At 36.0% G+C, this 23,994-nt stretch overlaps 1 protein-coding gene across 2 annotated transcripts in view; it reads right to left on the reverse strand.

Annotated features, from left to right (window-relative positions):
• dup (chromatin licensing and DNA replication factor double parked) overlaps nucleotides 1–22,793 on the reverse strand; it is an 88,472-nt gene extending 65,679 nt beyond the window's left edge. The window contains exons 1-2 of one of the 2 annotated variants that reach the window (XM_081746128.1): nucleotides 22,350–22,793; nucleotides 1,295–1,543 (exon numbers count right to left, since the gene is read on the reverse strand). In XM_081746128.1, coding sequence (XP_081602254.1) covers nucleotides 1,295–1,543; nucleotides 22,350–22,697 — 597 coding nt within the window. In that variant the 5' untranslated portion in view covers nucleotides 22,698–22,793. The remainder of the gene's footprint in view (nucleotides 1–1,294; nucleotides 1,544–22,349) is intronic. The other variant, XM_081746127.1, reaches the window with a different exon arrangement.
• Nucleotides 22,794–23,994: the final 1,201 nt, after the last annotated feature.

The following is a 23,994-nucleotide window of genomic DNA, read 5'->3' on the forward strand; positions in this document are numbered from 1 at the left end:
TGTAAAAGTTTTCACACTGATATATACACAACATACGAAACAAAAATATTTTTTGTAGTCAGTAAAATGTTTCTCCATATTAATCGGAGACTCGGCTGTAAACAGTATTTCTTTGTAACTTTACTCAAATGGTCGATAAAATTGGCCAAAAAAGAATATAGAATTACTTTTCTTTTTTTCAAAGTCTGTTCTCGTTTTTCTGAAGTATCCAAAGAGCGTTAGTATATTTTTCTAATTTAAAAATAATAGTATTTGGTGTTTAATTTCCTCTCTCGTAGAGCTGAAAACCCAAGGTAAAATTGTAGGAAGGTAACATACAAGACTTGGAACTATTAAAAAGTTGAAGTTTCATCAGGTTTGTACTTACTAATTAATTCATATTCTGCTTAAGCCATGGGAGTGTGGTAGTGGAGCAATTGCTCATACAGTTATAACATGATAAAATGTACGCGAATTATTCTCTGTGATATATATTAATGAACGGAGGAAACAACCAATTTAAACTTACTTTTACGCACCAGATCCTCTGTTGGTGTGAATTCAATAGCACACAAAGAGTAGAAAAAATATATGACTGGACTTGGACTTGAACCCGGGATTCCAGCATACCGTGGCGATGCGTTAACCACTGCGCCACACACTTTCTCACAACCTTCAAAAGATGTTCTCAATATATGGACAGTGGATTGCACAGGCACAGCAACTAGGCTGTGGTACATGCCATGTGGTTCAAGAGAGAGAGAGTGTACCGATGAACGTTAGAGCCTTTGAGAAGCAGTACTTTAGGTTTATGGAAACTATTGTGATCGCAACGAATCGTGAAGCTTGACCTAGATCTACCAATTTTAGCATCCAATAGAACGAGAAGATATATGCCAGTTATCAACCTCCATCCATGAAATTTTGCTAGTGCTGTCTCTGCGATATACGCAGAACATCTTCGGAGTGTTGTGCTGTTGGATTGCCGCTAAGTTTCATTTTGTTGTTGTTGTTATTTTATAGTTTTGCTTTTAATATTGCTACATTTAACTCGAATAATTGTTAGCGTTATCGTTCTTTAAGCGATGTTTCTTGTCGCTTATTCACCATGTCTTTTAAGTTTGGCTACACTGTTGGATGCATTTTTGATTTTTGACGTTTTGTGCACTACGCCTTCGGAAGGCAGCTCCACGAATCGTACCGAATTCTTCCGATTCAACACGCATTTGGCAAAGCAGTTCTATGATTGGTATAGAGCCCAGGCTTCACGAGTCGTTGGGACCACTATACTTGATAATAAAAAAATGTGTGTTACCTGTTGTGAACTTTTCTTTTGTTCCTCCTTCCCTGTTGAAGATTCGCTTACAGCTGAAGTAGTTGCTTCTGCGTTGTCTTCAACAACCGCTTTTTCAGCAGCAGCAGGGTCCACCTTTCGAGAGCTATTCTTCTGTTTCTTCATCAAGTCACCTTTACGAGGAGAGAGCGGGCCCTTTTGTTCAAATAACACAGCTTTAGCCTTCTCCACAGGCTCAACCTCTGAACTGGTTTCTGACGAAGACGATGTCTGAAAAATATGGCAACATGCAGTCGGTTGTTTGTAAGAAATACAACGATTAAAATAATATTAACATTAAAAATAATAAAATACAATTTTCATATTTATATCCCCATTCTAAATCATTGAAACGCTGGAAATGAAGTACTTGGTGGAAAGAGAAAGGGGAACAGGGAGAACCCCGAAATAATAAAGGGCACATTGTTCATCATAAACTCATATGACCTAAAATCAAACAGATGACTGACATAACACTAAGTTATTGTCTTCCAGTGAAATATTAAAGCGCCGAATAATGCCTATAGATAAAAATGAAATGAAATCTGAGTTTTACGTCCCACGGTTGTGCCGGTTAGGCTAAATGAGACGGTGATGATGAGTAATGAATGAAATGGTGGAATGAAGAAAGTGGGAGGAAACGGGAGAACCACGAGGAAACCCACGCACACAGTGTTTGTTCACCACAAAGTTCACTTGGCGGGGGCTGGGATCGAACCCAGGACCCCAAGCACCAGAGGTGAACGCTCTACCACTGAGCCACCGCGGCCCCTGCCTATAGATGAATGGTTAATATTTTGGTACCAAATAATAACCGGTGGTCACTGGCCAACTGGCGACCGTTCCCCAGACATTGGCCCTTGTACCGTGCGTAGTTTTTTTTTGTTTTTTTTTTTTTTTTTTTTGTTGTTTTGTTTCTTTTAATAGCAACAACTATGTCGTTCCTTCTGAGGAAATTTTTTCGTTACCGCGCATACTCAACTTTTAACGTTAAGTCTGGTGTAACTTTTGCGCCCGTTAGATTTTCCAGCTGTCACCTAGATTTGTTTCGAGGGCAAACCTTTCCGAGTCCTTTATAAACTGCTGTTTTGGGCTCTATTTCCATGTTGTGCACAGGGTGGAAGTACCTTGTTTAGGCTCAAATGACCTAATTGAACATTCTCTCTGCTCTTGGATCCCTCAAGATCGTACTACCTAAGCGGAGTTCGTAATATCTTAGAACCCGGAGCTCCGAGCTTGACTCCTGGTGAATCTTTGCCCGTCTATCTGCCCGACTTCCTAGCGAAGTTATCCTATCTTATCCTCTTGGCTAACTTGACATTCAGTTTAATACCAGTTATTGATACATTAATTATGAGTCATTAGTTATTGATATTGTAATAATTACCGTATTTACTCGCGTAATTTTCGCACTTTTTTAGAGGAAAAAAGTTGTTTTGAAACAAGGGTGCGTAAATTATGCGGGGAAAAAGTGAACATCATCTAATTTTTTTCCAGTCAAAATAACACAAAAATACCGGTACACATTTTCTTTGTAGCAAGAATCGACAACAAACAACTAATTCTAAATCTGTAGAAAAATAACATTAAAAAATTGATTAAGAAGTCGTGTGGTTTCTTACAAATCACTGCCAAATCCCCGCGTGCGCAAACCGCGAGGAAAATAAAATATACAGAAAATGCTCTTCAAAATTGGGATGCGAAAATTATGCGAGGGCGAAAATTACGCGCGTATTCACGGTAATTCTTTTTAAGTTCGTTCTAGCAATGCTCTTCGAGCATTCTCAACTGATTATTATTAACATGTATCCTATTACATTATTAGGTAATGTGAAGAATTGCTTTCACACTAAAATACCGCGAAATTTTAGAATTTAAAAATCATGAAGCATTTAACAATTAGTTTAAAATAGATTGTACTAATCAATGCCTCTAGAGGCACCAAAAACGCTCATTTATAGAAACTTGCAGTCTTACACTACTATAATGTATATTATTAATAAGCTATTAAATAAGTGTGTCGCAATGCTGTGGGTTTCAGTAAGGTGTCATCAGTCAAAAAAGATTGAGAACAACTAAAGCAACTTGACAAAAATTTGGTAAATTACGTTGCAAACTCCAAATTCATTAATGTAGAAAATATGTAGTTTTACCAGCATCACAATTTCGTCATAAAAGGACATAATAATAATGACATGAGTTCAACGAAACATAGCGTTGATAAGCTCTAATAATATTTGGATGCTTAAGTTCAATTTTAACATCAACTGGAAAAATACTTGCAAGCTGGAAGTCTGGAACCACATAACAATGATCTATTATGACAAAGGTTCACACCCACCAACCAAGACACAAGGATTTTGTAAACACATATGTCATTTCAAAAGTAATGTGCATTCAGAGGTTCAGTTCTTTAAGTACTGGTTATACCTTACGCCAAAATACAGTCTTTATTTATTTAAAAAAATATCTTTGAACTATCACCGACTTTCCATTTCTAGTAGATAAGCCTGCACGAGAAGATTTATTTCACAATAGCACAGAGTGGGCAGCGCTTACAATGTCATATAAAGAGGGTTATGAAAAACTCAAAGTTAAAAAAAAAAGTGGTGGATTTTATTAAATTTTGTACGGATATTTAAACCTATAGTCCTACTCAAAATACCGTTTAAGCATTCATCTTGTACTGCACACATGAAAGTACGGAATTTCTTTGTGTGGCCGAAGTGGTTCACATCTGGTGCGAGTTCCTGTTTAGATCCCAGCATCCGAAGTAGGCTTTGTGGTGGACAAACACCGTGTGCATGGATTTTCTCGGGTTCTTCCAATTTCTTCACTTTTGTCATGCCATCATTATCATTGGCCTTATCATCGTCATCATCTCCGTTAGTCTGGGTGCATAACCATGAGACATCAAATTAAAGTTAAAAATAACGAAGAAAAACAAATGGCGGACAACGGAATCCGTGAAGCCCCATCAGCGTTTCGTGAGACAGAGTTTGCACCATTGACACTCACTTATATTTCGATTTCTGTAAAAGAAGAAAGTAGACAATTTTGTAGAGTAACAATGAGTTGAGCAATTCTACAAAATACAGAATAGGAATAAAATCCCCTATTACACTCTGGATTCAAATCACTGAGTCAACCGTCCTGATCCAAGATTCCTTTAGTTTGTCTTAAAACACGCCTGGCAAATATATACAAGAGGATAGTACTTCAAGTTCAAGAGCTATAAATGGGTATTTTTTTAAAAATAAAATGCAGTAGTTTCTTTTTATTAAAAACCGAAATACTGGATATTTCTTTTTTTCATTTCTAGTTGCCAGTTTGCTTTCTTAACGATAGATTTTGTAACTTATGATAATTGTAGCACATGTCACATAGCTAGGGGCAGAAGTTTTTCGCAATTTGAAATTGAACAATTCGCATTTGAAATTTAAAATTTCGTATTTTGTCGCATTTTGAGATATAAAATTTCTCATTTTGTCGCTAAGTTATTTTACAAGCTCTAATATATAAACTCTAATATAGGCCTAATATAAGTAATAAACAATAATACTATTTAGAACAATGAAGTTATTCTTTATGCAGTTAGTAACAACATATTACTTCTTTCTTCTTGTACAAATCCAAAAATTTAAAATACACTAGCATAGTATCTTCACGATTGGCATCACAGAACACTATCCATTGTATTAGCTATACACCAAAAACGCATACACATGCAAAAAAGGGAAAAGCATACAATACATTAGCGCAGTATCTTCTTGTACATTTCGTCTGCGAATTATTATTCTAATGAAAAGCGCAGCATGTTGCACGTTTTCACATTTTCTTCTTTCATTTGTAGCCTTCTATTATTCATTATCAAAGTACTTTAAAAACACACACACAAAAGTTATTGAAATTTGATTCCCCCCCCCCCCCCCCGTTTGATCCTCTGTGCAAATAAATTATCCATCACACTGACATTACCATCTTGACTCTGCATTTGTCAAACTTTCCTTCAAACTCTTATGGAAATCAGCATACAAAGGTTCATACATTGCAGTTTTCTTTGAAAATCCTGGTAGGTGAACAAAAAGCTTGCACAAAGACTTTATATCAGGATTTGAGAAGCATCGAACAAATGAGGGATCAAATAATTTTCCAAGGCTTTCGTACATTTCATTCAACTCCTGCTTTTCTTTCCTCAATGTATCTAACTTTAAAACGGCCTTCTTATTTCTGTATTTTAACAACTGAAATTGACGTTTTAAAAAAATCGTAATGTCTCGCGTTTTGCGGCATATTTCGCTCAAAATGTCAGTTATCGCATTTTGACGCGACTTCAAAATACTTATGTCCTTACTCAATCTGACTTAGTTCGTTGAAAAACCAATTCTCGGCTTTGTCGGAAAACTTTCGCGATTTCGCAACTTCCGAAAAATTCCTGCCCCTACGCATAGCCTACTCCACCAGATACGTAAGAAATCGGGAGTTTCACAATTTGATGGCCCTCAGTGTTAAGAAGATAGAGGTATAACTTTAGTAATTTCCTTTTTTAACTGAATAGTTTTCGATTTGTAATTAACATGAAAAACGACATTTTATCTGTCTAATACTCGAAAAGAAATGAAATCTTTGAGTTTTACATCTCACGGTTATGCCGGTTAGGCTCAAGGAGACGGTGATGATGAGAAATGATGGAATGAAAGAAGTGGAAGGAAATAAGAGTGTCCCGAGGACCCTGAGGAAACCTACACACACGGTGTATGTCCACAACAAAGTTCACTTGGCTCGAGCTGGGATCGAACCAGGAACCCCATGCACCAGAGGTGAACGCTCTACCACTGGGACACCGCGGCCCCCTGTCTAATACCTGAGTTTGTACTAAAAAAACAAAGGAAATATAGTCCTATTGCCTTTAATTCCAAACTAACTGAAATGCTTGTTCTTTGCACGAGGACAATTAAATTCATAGAAAATATTTGAGGCTTGTCTCCCCCTTAGGATACGCATATCAATGGAAGTGTAATAATAAAAACTCCGTGAGACAATTCTATTTCTGATAAATCTTGAACCTTCTCCCTTTAAGAAAAGTTACATGGTAAAACCACAGTTTGAGAAACTGTGTTGAAAAACTCACAACAAACAGCTCTAACTTTTTTCGTAATGCGATCACAAACAAAACCGAACGTCCATTTTAATATGAAGAAAGAAACTATAGAAAATTCGGTGTAAGTTTACATACCGATTTTCATCTTTCTAACTTAACACTCATGAGATATTGTACAGGGTGATCCAAGAAAACGGGAAATTTTGAAAATTAAATAATTTCATGAACACGTTTTTTAAAAATATTTTTCTCATTTAATAGTAAAAATAATGCCATTTTAGAATACATAATATAAAATTTATTTTTTGAAGATTAAGATAATCTTTTGAAGCATTAATTTACAAAATTGTCGTCGCATAACATGATTGTTGGGTGTCAGTTTCTGAACGATCTGTAACTTGTATGGATGGCATTGCAAGTCTTGTACTAATATTCTTCGAACACTTGAACTATGCAACTGTAAAGATGCTTAATGACGACGGATTGACCAACGTGAACTACGTTATGACAGCATCTCCAACAGCTTGTATATTGTTTGGTGCACGAACGGTTCGCACACGGCCTGAAGGTTTCTTTTTGATTGTCACACCAGTTTGATCGAAATTATGTATCCATGTTTTAATTGCATGTGCTGATGGAACACCATCGTGGCTTCCTAAATTAAAATGACGACGGAATTCTCTAGCGTGTCCCCTTCACCCTGTCACTGTTCTTGTAAAACGCTTTGATTGCGAAAGCACGTTGGGCACCACTCCAAGCATTCATGATAATTAAATGGCAGAGTGTCGTTGACAGGCTGGCCGTACATTATTCAGTGTTATCAATCGTATAGTGTTGCACACAACTTTCAAAATTTCCCATTTCTTTGAATCACCCAGTATTTTTGGCTGAAATTTTGAATATCCCTTACTTCCATTAGGATGCGTCCTTACATATATACTTAAAAAAAAAAAGGTAAGGTAGTTATTAACTGTTACAAAATTCATTTTGTACTGCTGAATCATTTCCTCGTCATGCGATCATAAGCAACAGGAACATCGCTTTCAATGTGAAGAAAGGAATTAACAGAAATCCCCTGCTCTCTTTAAAAGAAAAAAATTTAAAAAAGTAGAAAAGTAGAAAACTTTAATGTGGAGTTTATACACAATGTTTCTTTCATCTTCCCACCTTGACATGGTCATGAGATACTCAACTTTTCGTATAGATTTTGATCCTCTGCTCTCTACTTAGACTACAAATTTTAATCAAACTTCGAGGTTACGTGATAACCATCTGAAAATTCAATTTCAATGGTTTAGCCGTTTCCCTCTGTTGCGATCACAAACAAGACTTTTTTCATTTCTATGTAATAGATCACAGTTGAACACTGTTACAGTGAATTTGATCGAGCGCAAACAAAATTCGTTGTGCATGATTCCCACCCATGATTGTTTTTTTTAATGATATTTTGTTTTCATGATGATCTCTTGATAAATACACACTTTAAACCAATTCAGGAACTAGGTATGCAGTAAGAAACACGATTGAAGAAAGTAATTATAATCACATAATTGTTACTATTTCAGGCACTATTTCCACAGACAATTCTACTGATTATGGTCCAACTTCTTGAAATTTTCCCATCTTTTTCATGTTGGTTGACCTACACTCACTAAGTTTAGGTTAGGTTTATCTTTTTTAAAATTACGTGTTCCTTTGTATATTATTATGAACTAACATGTTCAATTGATAATAGTAAAATAAATATAATAATAATAATAATAAGTATAAATTCACATTCTTTGCAATGGCTTATTTATAGTTACAATGTACTTTTTTCTTCCCCGAACTTTTTTTTTTTGTTTTGTTTTGTTTGCCTCTTCGAAGTAAACTTGTCTTCTGCCCGCCAAGATCTACAGAAGAGATTAAACACATGACCGAGATTTTTTTTTCATCCGCAGGTGTGGTAACAGAGCTCTATAGACAGTTAGTCGGGTGGGGGGAGGGGGCTTGCAAATCGTATTGGTTGACTCTTTTATTGTCGTCTGAAAAAAAAAAAAAAGTGTTGCAATAATTGAGAACATTTCATTATGCTGATAGAGAGTAATGGAGGTAGGAGCTGCTGCAAGATTATAAAGCAAGTTTACGATGAATTTCAATAATACATTTAAGCATTGACGGGTATTTTAACAAAACTTCGTACTATACATATAGTCTTTAAGAAATCGAAAAGGGACATTTTTTTTCAACATAGCCTTATTTTAAATTTAGACATATGATGCATTTCGGGTAGTAAGGGCAAATTCAACATCGGGTCTGTTTTTTCATTTGCTCAAAGTGTTAATAACAACAGAAATTTAAAACATACTAATAACTATTTGGCGAGGTAGACCAGGGTTCGATGCCGGGTGGAAGCTCATGTAAATTGGATCCTGCGTTAAGTTGTAGGTTCACGTTTCATAAAACCTTCCTGATGAAAAAGGATGCTAGACTCAAATTAGCACCAATAATAATCATTAAATGATAAAGAAACGTTTTGTTGAATTTGCTCTTATGAAAGAAAATTTAAAATGCGCCTTTTCCAAAGCCGACTTCTGTGTATTTCACCATAACGCCTCATACATTATTGAATATAATGAGCTTATATCGAAAAGTCATTACCACCATCATCATAAGTATTCTGTCATTATTGGCAGGTCACTTGCAGCAGCTGAGAAGTTTCCATGCCCCAGGGTCTTCCGCTAACCTCTTCGTCTTCACGTATGGTCTTTGTTTTTATATCATCCATTAATTGTAGTCTCCTTCGCCCCCTCCCTCTGTTTCCTGCCACCATACCTTCTAGGACGTCCCTCATGATACAATTTCTTCTTAGGCAATGTCCCCACCTCTTCCTCTTCTTAATAATATTTTAAATTGTTCTCCCCCCCCCCACTATTTCTAACACTCTCCTTCGTTTCCTGCTCAACCCACTAATTCGCTCCATTCTTCTTCACACCCGCATTTCGAAAGCTTCCAGTCGTTTTTCATCATTTTTGCGTAATGTTCATATTTCTGCCCCATACAATACAATACAATACAACTCACTTACCACTTTATGAGTCTTTTTCTCAACTCTTTACTCAAGGTCCCACAAAATAGTATTTTCTTCCTCCTAAAGGCCTCTTTCACCATTCCTATCCTTGCTTTTATTTCACGTTCACATTTCATATAATTACTAATAATACTACCCAGATATCGAGAACTAGTCATCTGTTCTATTTTCTCCCTTCCTATTTCTATATTTGACATCGACCGCTTCGTTCCAATCACCATGGCTTTTGTCTAACATTTATTTTCATCCCATATTCTTCACAGCCCTTCCTCTAACAATAATGTTTATTTATTTGTTTAGCCAACTTCATGATACAATCTGAGACGGCCAATTTCACTGGAAATAGGAACAATGAAGAGTATGAAACGAAGTGAAAGGCAGTGCCTACATTAAAAGGTATCTTTCACCTGCTAAAATCTGAGGAAAATATCTACAAAAATGTTAGGATAAACGGTCTCCAGATTTGAACCTGGGATCATTATATTGAGAAGCAAGAACGCTAACCACTAGCTGGTCGCTGGTTAAGTACTTGAATTTTAAAATGCCGCCTTCTTCGCACTCCTGAAAGTAGTAACTTCTAATTTTTTTTCTTTAGATGTCTGCAAACATTGATATTCTAAATTTGCAGTTATAGCATTGACAATGATAATGAAAATAATATAGTACTCAGAAAAAAATCATTATAATCTACACGTTACTTTATATCTTTTTTTTTTTAGTTTAACGTTCCACGGTTATGCTCCAGAATAAGGAAGACGGTAATGAAAATAAAAAATTATGGAGTAAAAAAAATGAGAAAGGAAACAGGAGAACCATGAAACACCCATGCATATGGTGTTTCGTGTGTGTCCACTACAAAACAGTCAGCACAAGTTGTAATCGAACTAGGGATTCCGCGCACTAAGTACTCTACCACTAAGCCTCTGGGGCTCACTAAATAACGACAGTGTACAAGTCATACGACATTCACTAAACTCATCCGCTTTTGATCATATATTCCTGGGCAAATCTCTCAACTTTGATTTCCAAGTAACGAAACTTCAAAAATTCTGATTTGAACTTACTTAACTTTTCACATGAGGCTGCGGTGACTCGGTAGAGCGTCCACTTCTGATGCATGGGATCACTGGTTCGATCCCAGCTCGCGCCAAGTGAACTTTGTGGTGGACTAACACCGTATGTGTGGGTTTTCTCGGGGTTCTCCCGTTCCCTCCCACTTTCTTCATTCCACCATTTCATTCATTTCTCATCATCACCGTCTCCTTTAGCCTAACCGGCATAATCGTGGGACGTAAAACTCAAATATTTCATTTCATTTTCACTGACTAATTCTTAACTCATGGACTATACCATCGTTTCCCAACCTTTTTCAACTTGCGGCACACTATGACTGTAACTTAAATTCTCGTGGCACACTTATACATATTATTATTTGTAAATATAAAATACCGTGGTATTTTTTCTGCGATTACTGATCTCCTTGCCACAGAGAAGAAAGCTCGATCACTGGTTTTCCCCCGTGGTAAATCAATATACTTATTTTTCATTCTAATTTAAAAATAGAAAACAATTGCAATGAAATATTGGATTCAGGATTTTAAAACTAAGCTTCTTTTTCGAAAACTGTATACAACTTTCCACTGAGAAGAAAGATCACTAAATAACGAACGAACAAACAAATCTCTTTTAGTTTTAAAACACAAACGTAGATAATTTGTATGCATGTTTGCTTTGTCGAAAGGATTGAATGATATTTTTAAATTTCAAGTTACGAAATAGTCTGCAACAATAAAGAAGCAATAATAGTCATAACAATGATAACAAACACTTTTTTCAACATTAAAAATGTACAGAAAAGTAACACGGTATGAAACTTAAAGTTGTAGATTCATAGTAGAGGTTCATAGTGATGTGGAATACAAATTTACATTTTTCCTATGTCTTCCAATTTCATTGCTATAGAATTAATAATTTGTTACGATTTCCTCGCGGCACACCGCTTGGGAAACGCTGGACTATACAATAGACTACTGAATATTCCAAACAGCTGAATACATAGTTAGACAAGCACGTACGATAAGAGACACATACGGCATTCTATCCAAACCCATCAAAAGAAAAGATGCAAGTATTAGCAATCATACTATAAAATGTGTTCACGAATTTTATCTACACGATGATAAGTCGAGTTCGTGCTGGTAGAAACGATTGTGTGTCTGTGCCAACTGAGAATGGGAAGGTGTTGAAGCAGAAGAGGCTGTTATTATTAAACCTGAAGGAAATCTTTACGTATTTTAAGGAAAAACTGTATTTTCTAAATATTGGCAGTTACGTGCCAAGGGGTGGGTGACCACTGTAAGCCGTGGAATGCATTCTGTCTGTGTATGTAAATATCATCAAAATGTCAAGCTGATGCTGCAAGCTATACAGATACAAGATTATAACAGTACGCTCCAAAAATTGGTTTGTACATTAGAGAATGAGGAATGTATGATTCATCACTGCAAAAACTGTCCATCTGAAGGAGCTTGTCAAGTCAGAACTGGTGCAATCTGAAATGTTTAGCCTTGTAGATACTATAAAATACTACTAGCGAGAAGAAACGGCCAGATTAACTATTGCATGCATAGAACAGCCATGGGATGACTTTATTGACAAACCGGTTACCAATCTTTTAAAACTTACAGACCATCATATCATTTCTAAATGTCAGAGTTTTTTCTTTTTCTTTTTTTTCTTTTTTTTTTTTTTTTTTTTTAATATCAAGGGAAATCATAACACAAGAAACAGTTAACATTATTGCTGATTTCTCTTAAAATTACTCCGTTGTACATCGGGACAGCCTTAAAGGGCTCTTTCCCCAACCATTGCTTCTTTTCACCTCCACAGCCCTCGCGAGCGTGTAAGCTGTCACTGCTCTCAGTGTTCCCGTATCTCCGATCCACTTGTGGAGTTAAAAGTCCGGCAAAATAAGGAAAAAGCTTTCCTTCCTATTTTCAGTTAACAACAAAAATTAAAAAAAAAAAAAAAATCTTGGAAAAGGAAAGGGAATTGAGACAACATTGGTTTTTAGCCAGAAGGGATAATAAATATCTACCACGCGTCGCGGAGATTAGTTAGCGGAAGGTTTAGAGGGTTGGACAGGGTCTTCAGAATTCTTGGAAAAAGAGCTCTCTAAATATGGCCCAAAGTTTTATTCAAGATTCCATTCAGAGTTTCCATTGGAATACTTGTCAGGCTACGGTTCATCCGTTTATGGGCTATTACAGAGATGCTGCTGGGTCTGTCTGTCACTTTTGTATGTGTGTAATAAGTGATTGCTTGCAGCATAATACACATTTTGGTCTTTTTAGAAACATATTGTTGCTCATATTAGACATGTTCAGGAAGTGGCCCATATTTTGTATTTCAGTGATGCCTCAGCTGCACAGTGTAAAAATTACAAAAATCTCTCAAATTTTGTGCTACCATCTAGAAGATTATGGGAAAATGGCGGTGTGGCACTTCTTTGGCATAAGCCATGGAAAAACGGCATGTGATGGTATTGGTGCAACTGTGAATGGCTACTCACAACAGTCTTAAACACCCAACAGATAATATGATATTAACTTCTGAAGATCGAATACAGGGTTGGTTGGTTTAAACCAGCTGGGTTATTAAAAAAAAAAAAGGTTTAAACTAAAAAACGAGAAATGTTCGTAAAAGTGTAAGTGTTTGTAAAATCTTGAAGAATACACATTTGTGGGTTATCACGTTTCACTCCCGTATATTATTCGTATTATATTCAGACCTAAATTTCCCATTCATTACTCAAAAAGATTATGCTACAAAAGCAACTTTTTTTGTATAAGTTTATAAATGTTTGTTTTGTGATTTTTTTTATTATTGTTGTTATTATTGTTATGTAATTGCAATCAAAGAAAAATTCTAAGTATTGTTTCGTTTCAATGTTTACTATTGATAAAATACATCAAAATGCCGTACTTTTTTGTGTGTGTGTGTGGGGGGGGGTCATACAGACCCCACGAGAGGCATTTAGTGAAATGAGAAGTACCTTTGGTACTATTTTATGTATAAATGAGTCTGAGCCAAAGTGGACTCAAATAATTCGTATCTTTATTCACTTTTCTTACTGATATGCAAATTAAGTCGTTGTATTTCTTTAATTTGGACCAATAAAAGTCGTTGTTAACTAACTTGAACTAAATTAGTTGTTCTGTACTCCGTAGTACTTTGAAATTGTCTATATGTAATTCTGTATAACGGTTTCACTTGTGCAACTGTTTATCTTTTTGTCCTTCTGAAATGACTCTTGATGGTTATATTAAGAAGCATGTAAAGATCAGTACAACGTATTTTTATCAGGATTCTTTCGTGAGTGAGTCGGCAGACATATCGCATTTGTGACCAATTAGTCCTGGTTCCGAGTTCAAATGGAGGAGAATTTCTCTCGGATGTAACTCGAGAAGCAGTTTTTATTCCGCTTTAAGCTTATGTGACCCCTTCCAGCATAGCCCGGCTGTTGCATAATAACATCAAGGCGAAACAAACTTATTTCTGTCCATATATGATATGAATATATAGAGCAAATTATTTAAACCAAATAAACCTGGTTTAAACCAAAAAAAAAAAAAAAAAAAAAAACAAAAAAAAACGGTTTCTTTGGTTTTTTCAAACCATGGTTTTTGCCAACCCTGCAAGAATATCACTGGCATCAAAATGTTGTGTTTTATCATCAGACTTATCTGCTTCTTCCATTGCTCTGGAGAAAAGGTACACTAATACACAGCCAATTCGTGGTATCAGGCAGTACCATAGTTTCATCCCCATACCGTATTCACTAACACTTCAAGTGCGCAGAGTTCCTGGTTCTCTTCACTCACACAATGTACACTTGGGTAAAAGGGAACATGTACAGTCACAGGTTACTGAGTTACAAGTAGAACAGTACGTAGCTTGTGTTTGTTGTGGGAAATGGTGGTTGGAAAAGATCATTGATGTTTCACAGGAAAATGGTGATGTAAAAATACAGTTCATGCATTCTAATGGTCCATCTACGTCTTACACTTGGTCCTCAACCCCTGACACATGCTAGATCCTCACAGGCCATGTCTTGAAGATCATCAATGTTCACATCAACAGGACGAATATGTTACATCAGTGCAGAAGATACTGTCAATATCGTGTCCCACTTCCAGAAGCAGTATTTGTAAGTATTTCTCGGTGGGAGCTTCTACACGCTGAACCTTCATATCATCATCTTTTTTTGGACATACTGTGATTATCATGTTATATCTTTGTTAATAACGATGTAATTCGAACATTTTCCTTCTATTATGTGAGGGATAATTCTTACACAGTAGTAACGTACTTCCACACATCTTCTGGTGTGCTAGAACTGTTCAATTTGTGACATACGTGTTGTTTGCAGAAATATGGATTCTTCTAAAGCGTCAGACAACAACCAGATAAGGGTACAATAAAATTGTGATAGTTTTACTGTCAAAGATAATACCTTATTATTATTATTTGGTTATTGTGTATATGTTGATAAGGTAATGTACCAAATTATTCTGTTTTACCACCTGTGATTCACCATTTAAAAAAATTGTCATTTCGGGTTTTATTATTATTTTTTTGTTAGTACTTTTTGTCTATATCACAAGATTCTTCTGAGATTTTTGGTGTTAGGCATGCAAAAATGACGTCTTCGGTTTGTACAGACCTTCCACTTTCAAACAAGACCAAAATCATTACAATTGGTCAAATAGTTTTTGAAATATGGCTCTTTTTCTATTGCAAGGTGTTTTTCACAAACGGTCAATTTGGAGAAATTCGTCACTTTTTGAACACCCTGTAATTTCTGCAGTATCTATGAAAAACCTCTCATATTGCATTTCTGTTACCTAGACCACACTACCTTTCTATATATATATATATATATATATACAAAATGACTATGATGTAACATGCATCTGGTGAATTCGTATGGAATGACCCACGTCTATGTAACTAATTTATTCATACTAACTTTGCTACAGGGTGGAAAAAAATCATGATTTTTTTCAAAAAAATCATTTTTGTTGATTTTTTTGATTTAAATCGATTTTTTTGATTTAAATCAAATCTTTTTCTTCGCATAATACAAGTTGCGAACTGAAGAAAAAACATTAGGAATTAGTATTAAATGTTAATTATGCCATTTAAGTGAAAATATTGGGTTTTAATTTTGAATTAATTCCCAATCGTTAACCTATTTCAATCCCAAACAATGTTTCTTAAGCATTAAGGAAAAGGTACAGCAATGTATATCAACATGACACTTTTCTTTTCACGAAAGTTACTGATATTTGGCAGCGGCATATTTTTAAATAATTGGAACTAGCTAGCGGCACGAAATACATATAAAGTACATAAATTTCGCCTAAAATTAACTAACTCACTCTATGACCTGTGGAACCCGGAGGTTCAAGCCATGTTCACAAAAGCTCTCCTGACTTCTATCCTTAGTCAACTGAATCCAGTTTCTATTTTGTATTCTTATTTCTGCGAGATCCATCTTAATATTGTCCTCCCATCTGCGCCTAGGTCTTCTAATGGTCGTTTTCCGATTGGACTTCCAGTTAAAACTTTGAAAGCGTTCCTACTTTCTTCCATTCTCGCTACATGTCCTGCCCACCTGAGCCTCCAAGATTTGATGACCCTAACAATGTTTGGTGAATGGTATAAATTATGCAGTTCCTCATCATGAAGTTTTCGCCATTCCTCATTTCCGTTCCTTTGGGTTCCGAATATTCGTTTCAGAATTTTATTCTCAAATACTTTCAGTCTGCGTTCTTCCCTCAGCGTAAGCGACCATGTTTCACAACCATACAGCACAACAGGCATAATTATCGTTTTATATATTTTAATGCTTCAAATTCCTCGACACAATTCGCGACGATAAGAGATTTTGAACTGAATAATAACACGAATTCCCTGCTTTTAGTCGATATTTAATTTTTTCCTGAATATCGTTTTCTCCGATGGCAGAACTTTCTTTGTCTTTATGCGATGAGCTTTTGTAAGTCAAAACTTTTCTGCAGGAATTCCAAAATAAAAAAAAATCAAGATCAATTCCAGCGGAAGGAACACTTGTGATTGTTAAAAATATGCTTTATGTGACGTGAAAAACAGTTCAAATGCGAGTTGTCCGTGCATTTAAGACATCTATACATAGCAGGCACGTTTTTATACTTTTCTGTTGGCTATTTTATTTCCTCTGACAATTTTTCCTGCACAGGCGCGGCAAATTTTCTGCGATCACATCGCAGATCGCGGCATGTTCTGCAATGGGGTCAAGTATCCACTTTATCAAAAGTATTATTCGATATTTTAACGCATCCAAAATTTGTCGTATTACGATCCCGAGGAACTTCTATGTATTTAGTACGTAAATTTCGCCCAAAATTTTAAAATCTTTTTTTTTTTTTTTTTGTTTAGGAGAGGGGATCGGACCTCTCTAAATACGCCCCTATTATCTGGGAATAAACAAATAGTCATGGACACAAAAGAGTTTTTATCTTAATTGTCCATGGTGATTTCCCCGTTGGAATAGAAATTTTAAAAGCCTGTGTTACAAAGAGAAGAAAGCAGGTTTCACCCGTAACACGTTCAAACGGGATTTTCCCTGATCGTTCCCTACATAATACTCGTTTTCATACTGTGCTTACATACATTTGAGTCTCATTGTATTATGATTATTATCTTGCATAATCGAAATAACAGAAGAGAAACGGGATTTTACTTACTTTCACTTTAAATTAATTCATTTCGGAATTTGATTTAAATCAACGATTTTTATTAAAAAAATCAAGTGATTTAAATCTTGATTAAAATCGTGATTTAAATCAGACTGATTTAAATCAATCCACCCTGCTTTGCTATATTGCATAACTTACACTAAAAATACAAATCGCTGAGCAAAGCAACGCTTATTTATAAAATAATGTGTAACAGTTTAGCCAACTAACTGAACATATTGGCTTCAGACACAGTGCCTGATGAAGCCAATACGTTCTATTAGTTGGCGAAACTATTACACATTTATTATTTTATAAATAAGCGTTGCTTTGCTCAGCGATTTGTATTTTTAGTGTAAGTGTATGTAACATACCTGTTTCTAAAGGCGTAGTATTTTTACAAGACATAGGAAACCTGGGGCCTACTTCTCAAACCTACTATTATTGTAAAACTAGTGTCAAACGTTTTAAAAGCAAACATTTTACATTCCCATATACCATAGAATTATTATATATTAACGTACTTCCATTAGTATTTAAAAACGAATTCTAGTGTGTGTGTGTTTCATGACATTTTACTAGTAGTAAAAGGCATATTATAAGACTAGTAGCTTTGAGAAGTACTTTCCAGCATTTTCTTTACAAGTACAGAATTACTGATGTGAAACCATTATAAGTGCTATAACCTATGAGATATGCGGTACCACATGTTCTTGAACTGTACTCGCTTATGCGCATACCCTTCATTGCTTACGTGCCCACTCCCTATGGGCACATCTTCGCGTTTCTTCCCGCAGCACGCTCCTTCCATAATTTTATTGTATAGTATTCTCGTTTTTAGTGGCACCTAGCAGTAGTAGTTGGCTTGCTTTCTGCACTATTCTCGTTTATGCGTATATCCTTCGTCGCTTACGCGCCTAATCCCTACAGTCTTGCCACGTAGAGCTCCTGGCGGCTCCTGCCTAAGTCGCTTTGCTTTCATTCTCGCTTTTAGTAGGCACATAGCACAAGCTGAGTTGTCTCTTGTACAGTAGTTTCCATGGCGTACACCAAGTCGCACATTTACACCCATAAGAGGAAGTAGATTAGTTCAACGTATATTATCAATCAGTACGCAATTATTTGGCATGCTTCTAGATTATAACAGTACAGAACATCTTAGGGAATCATTCAAAGCACAAAAAAATTAAAGATCGGTTTTTGAATTCGATCAACTATTGTATACATGCATAATATTCTTCATCAGTATCCAAAGCATTATGGGGATAATTTTGGATTTGGGGGGCCAAAATGAAGTTACGAAAATGTAATTACTAAGTCAAGGTAAGTACTAGTTTGCTACTTACCTAGTAAGTACTCACTTAGGTAGTTTTGGCACACAACTAGAAAGAATTGTTGAAAAATCATACATCTTTCACTCATTTCCTTTTTCTTGTTTCCTAAATGGTTTCTGCTGGATGGCATGAAAATATCTCACTTGGCATAGAAAAAAATTCAAGGGGGCCACCATCAGGGTTGGACCCACCTGAAAAAACCCACCTGGGATTTTGACCTATTTGTTAGTATATTATTGGTACAATTAAGGTGATCACATTATAAGTGAATTTTTTAAATCATATTTTAGACTTTCCTTGGGCAAATTAGAGGCTTTCACGTTGAGATATACAATAACATTCAACATAAGACCTTTATAAAGTTCTCAATGCACTAAATGGATTTTTTTTTTTTTTTAAAAACTTAGCTTGAAATATTTATAGAACAAATTAATGTATGGATTATGCTTATACCCTATTTGAAGTAAAATAAGAAATTTTGTACTTTAGAAAATATTTTCCGTGAATAGTTTGCTCGTCGACTTGGCGACACCAAGGGACATTATCACTCATACGTTTGACGGATTTAAGGTCATAGGTGCCGGTACTAATAGTACATATGTAAATACATTAGTAAAACTATTAGTATTATTTCTTACCTTTGATGTAAAACGCAAGTTTCTTCAACTAAAATTTGGCTTTCCAACAACAACAGTTTAGTTCAGTCATTTGTTGTCACTCTTCAAAGAAGCATTCTGTAGAATCAACACCAGCAATAGCGTAAAAATTCTTGTCAAATTTAAGAAGCTTAATGCTCGGGGTTCCGAAGACTATGTAACGCTTACTGTTTCAAGTGCTGAGTTCAAATTTCCGTACTAGTGGAAGTTTTGATGTACACGCCGTGAAAGAAGTGCTCGGAAATTCCCGAATTAAACACACAAGGATCGGAAATGAATACTTCAACAATAAAACTACTTACTTTACGCTTAAGCCTGCCATACGTCCCGTAAAAAACAGGACAGTCCCGTTTCTGGGCCCGTGTCCCGCGTCCCCGTAAATTTAGTCGGGACAGGGAAATGTCCCGTATTTTAACTCCGTTCCATTTCTGCTATCAATATCAGCTTATTCGAAAAGTGAAAAACAAAAAATTCTGAAATTGGCTGGGAATCCTGTAATTAGCGAATGAACAGTACGCTGTTACATGTAGCAGATTCGAGGAAGTTATTACACCACCCTGTTCGACTTTATAGCGAGTGAAATTTGCAATGCTACTTTTCCCATTTCACTTGATGGAAACTCGGATACTCTCCGGATTAAAAAAAAAAAGGCTTTGAGTGTTTCTACATTTACAAACACATGGAAGATGACTGACCTTTTCTCCAGCAACACATTAGATAAGGTAACAAGAAAATTAAATGAAATCTTTAAGTTTTACGTCCCACGATCATGCCGGTTAGGCTAAAGGAGACGGTGAAGATAAGAGATGAGTGAAATGGTGGAATAAAGAAAGTGGGAGGAAACGGGGAAACCCCGAGAAAACCCACGAGCACGGTGTTTGTCCACCACAAAGTCCACACGGCGCGAGCTGGGATCGAACCAGGGACCCCAAGCACCGGAGGTAAACGCTCTACCACTGAGCCAGTCTTTTAAGTTGAAATTTTGACGGTGAAAACACGAGATACGCTAAACTTGCTGTATAGATTTTCTCGGCGATCGAATGTGAAATTTCAAAATGGCGGCCATTTTCTTTAAAACAGCAGTGAGTAGAAAATTGACAATGACAATCTTGAAATATACATCACATTTTAACACTTTTACCCCAAAGACATTGAATTATTTCGAAAAAACCCGAAAAACCCCATATGGGCCCAGGTGGGTTGGGCTTTTGCAAAAAAAAGTCCGGGTTTTATCAAACCCTGGCCACCATAAGTAATCGCTGAAAATTTACGATTTGCGTACAAATACAGCTTCCGGATAAACCACAGTAAGAACAATACAAACCAACCTGCCCTTAGGTGGTCACTAAAGAGCACGAATACTACCTAACCGACTATGAGCAGGGCTGATAGGCCAGCGCAGGGGTGCGTCGAAAGAGAGCAGGCGCGTATAAGGTGGTCCGTATGTGCGTGGGTAGTGCAAAGAAGTGAGTTTGGTAATGATAAGGGTTTCAATAGCACTTGTCAAGGTTTCAAACTACTAACGCCCCATTTGTAAACATACAATACAGATGCTGTACACTGTACAGAAATATACCGCCAGTAGAGAGTAACATATAAGTCACCTTTCATATCCACTGTTATTTTAACTGTCGTAAAGCACTTCGCGATCATTTTACACTATTAACGCTACACTTGTAAACCTAAAAGAGCTGGGGTTAATTGCTGTTTCGCCGGACCAACCTTAGAAAATTTACCAGAAGAATTTGATAATTTATTTTGGTTTGAGAAGAAGAGTGAGTGAAAGAAAGGTGAGGGGAATAGTTGAAGCCAAGAAAATACTTGTTGTTAGTTGTTTTCGATGTAAGCGGCACTATATATGGAGGCAGAAGGGACTATTTGGCGGAGAGGCACACTTGGTATTCATGGGAAAGGCAAAGTGTGGAAATCGTGCACAATGACAAGATTGTGTCATATCGCGGTTGAATTTTAGTGTTATACAAAAATAAGTAGTGCTAGTTGTTGAAAATGTGTGAACGGCATGGTCACATAAGCCATGCAGTTCATGACATATGAAGTCTTTTTCCACTGTTCTTATTTATGTGTACACCCGCCACCGCTGACGCGGCGGCTCCCTACGGACGCATCCCCGTGCTTCCCTTTTTGCGCTCATCTCACTCGGGTAGATAGCATTCGTGCTTCTTAGTGGACATCAAGCACAAGTTGGTTTCTGTTTTATGCACTAGTTTTTATGCTATACGTGCACACTATATTTCCAACAATAGTCACTACCAAGTGAGTCAATGTCACAATCTACTATGTTGGGGAGAAACTAAACAATATTCCTTTTCTCTCGATTTCCGTGTTGTCCAAAAACACAGCAGTAATGTCCACAGCGGTGTTACTTTGTATTTAATTCGGCCGCCTGCAGAAATTTGTTGCTTTTCATGCTAACTATTGAATTTTACCTGTAAATATTCCAAAACGTGGTGCGCCAAAAATACAACAGCACCCTAAGTTAACGCAACCCAACCTGAACAAATTACAGAAAATATAGCGGAAAAGTAAAAATCTACAGGAGAATGGTTGATCAAGTACTTGGACGTAACATAACGTAACCAAATCTAACCTAACCTGAACCTCATATTAGTAGAAATAAGGGACAATGTTTAGCAGAAGGGGTCCAGCTATTTTTTCTAAATAAATGTTACAATTTCGGTAGTTTCTGTTCACACTAGGTTAGTTTCGGTTACTTTATGTTCGATTATATTACCGTAGGGGGGCGGCATAATTTTCGAAAAAACGATAGAATTTCACTTATTTCTATGATTATTAGTTTAGGCTAGGTTATATTATGTTAGATCTAAGTACTTGCATCATCCATTTTCTCATAAATTTTGTATTTTTTACGTACCGTACTTCTGAATCCAAATGTGTAGCTAACTTAACCTAACCTAATGTCAACAGAAATTACCAAAATTGCATTTTTTTAAAGAAAAGCTGGACCCCTTCTGCCAAAATAGCCCAAATTCTGTCCTGCAAAATTCAAAAATATATCGAATAATGCATTAAAAAATTTGTAAAAATAACTTTTACCAAATTTTACTAATACTTACAGATTCATCATTGCTCAATTCACTTTGCTTTCCGCTCTGACAAAGCTTTGGAACGTGGTCACTCTTAAGAAGCTTCTTCCTTATATCAGGAACATTCTTAGTTCCTTGAGCTTTTCGTCCTAAAGTACTGTGATTCTGTAACTTCGACTTGCTTACCACAAACTTTTGTTCAGTTGCTCTTTCAATACCTTGCTTGTTGCTGGCTTTGCTGTTACAAATCGAGTAAGTAGAATCTTTTGTTTCAATTACACCAGATTCACAAAGAAGTTTTTTTCTGCATTTCATTACATCTTCAGGTGCAGGACGTTTCCTAGTTTGGAAAAAATCTGTTATTGAAGATTGAGCCATATTTCGTGATTTATAATTACACAGTTATAACTTATTTACAACTCATAAACACTGACATATTTGTCCCGCGCTTGGCAGCGATTGAACAGTGTTGTCAGTGCAGTGAGTCCAGTAATATTTGATCCATCGACTGAAAAAATCTCAAACGTTGCTATATGCTACTCTTCAAATCATTTTAAGATAAAACTAAATTTTACAATCTAAAAGTACGATGTGAAAATAGAAGACAATAATGCATTAAATTGTCACCTCAACTTCCATTGATTTTCAAATACTGATAAATGTAGAAGATATAATGCCCCATTCTATAACAGAAACTAAGGCCGCGCCTTCATTGAACACGAATGCGATTGCGATTGCGAATTTCCTAGCTCGTGGCGAAAAGCAAACGATCCCAACGTGCTGGAATTGTTCGTCCGAATTCGTGCGAATGTAGAGTCACCTGCAGAGGAATTGAACGGTACGTGAGAGAAGAAAGTTTGTTTTGTGTGAAAGCAGATGACTTTGCGAGGTGCGGAGATTAAAAAAAAATCATAAATAAATAAATAAAAGTAAAGATTGAAATAGATGTTGATGCTTTAATAAATTGTATTTTTGATAAAGTTCCATTGTGGAACCAAGCTCATCCAGATTACCACAAACGACACGTCGTGAACAAATTATGGGCAAAATTTGTTCGTCGTGAACAGAAAAAATGTAAGTAAGGAACTTGGAGTGGAAGGTATGTATATTTTTCTCTGTTTTGTCTTTAAAATATGATGGTTTATTTAATACACGAACCGCAACTTTTTATTCTAGCTGAGACAATAAGTTCAATTCTACCTCCTTATTTCTTGATAAAAAATATATCATTTATCCACATCCGTCTTCTTCATGCTCTCAAGACTTTAAGGTACGAATTTTCAAGCAAAAGTATTTCACATTGAAGCTTTGAAAGAGACATTGCAACTTGATTCGCATTCGCAAAACTTCGTTGATGAAATGATAATAAATGGATTTATTTCCTCTAAAAAAAAAATATGAGCAATTAGTAAATTGACTCGAGTATCGTGGGAGAAGTGGGTGAAATTAATGATCTAAGCACTTGAAAACACTGGCTATAAAGTAATTATCCAAAAGTGTGACTTAGGATGCACAAATCTTTCTTTATGGGACGGCTGGGAACAACTATGGAAAATACGAAGTAAAAAAAAAAAACGTGTAAATGTAAGTTCCTCAAATTTGCAAATGAAAAATTAGTAATATTTTGAAAGGAAATTAAATTAAGATTGTCTATTAAACTATTTTTCTTATATTA

The sequence above is a fragment of the Thermobia domestica genome, chromosome 18 (assembly GCF_964235325.1).
Source record: "Thermobia domestica chromosome 18, izTheDome1.hap1.1, whole genome shotgun sequence".
NCBI classification, from domain to species: Eukaryota; Metazoa; Arthropoda; class Insecta; order Zygentoma; family Lepismatidae; genus Thermobia; species Thermobia domestica.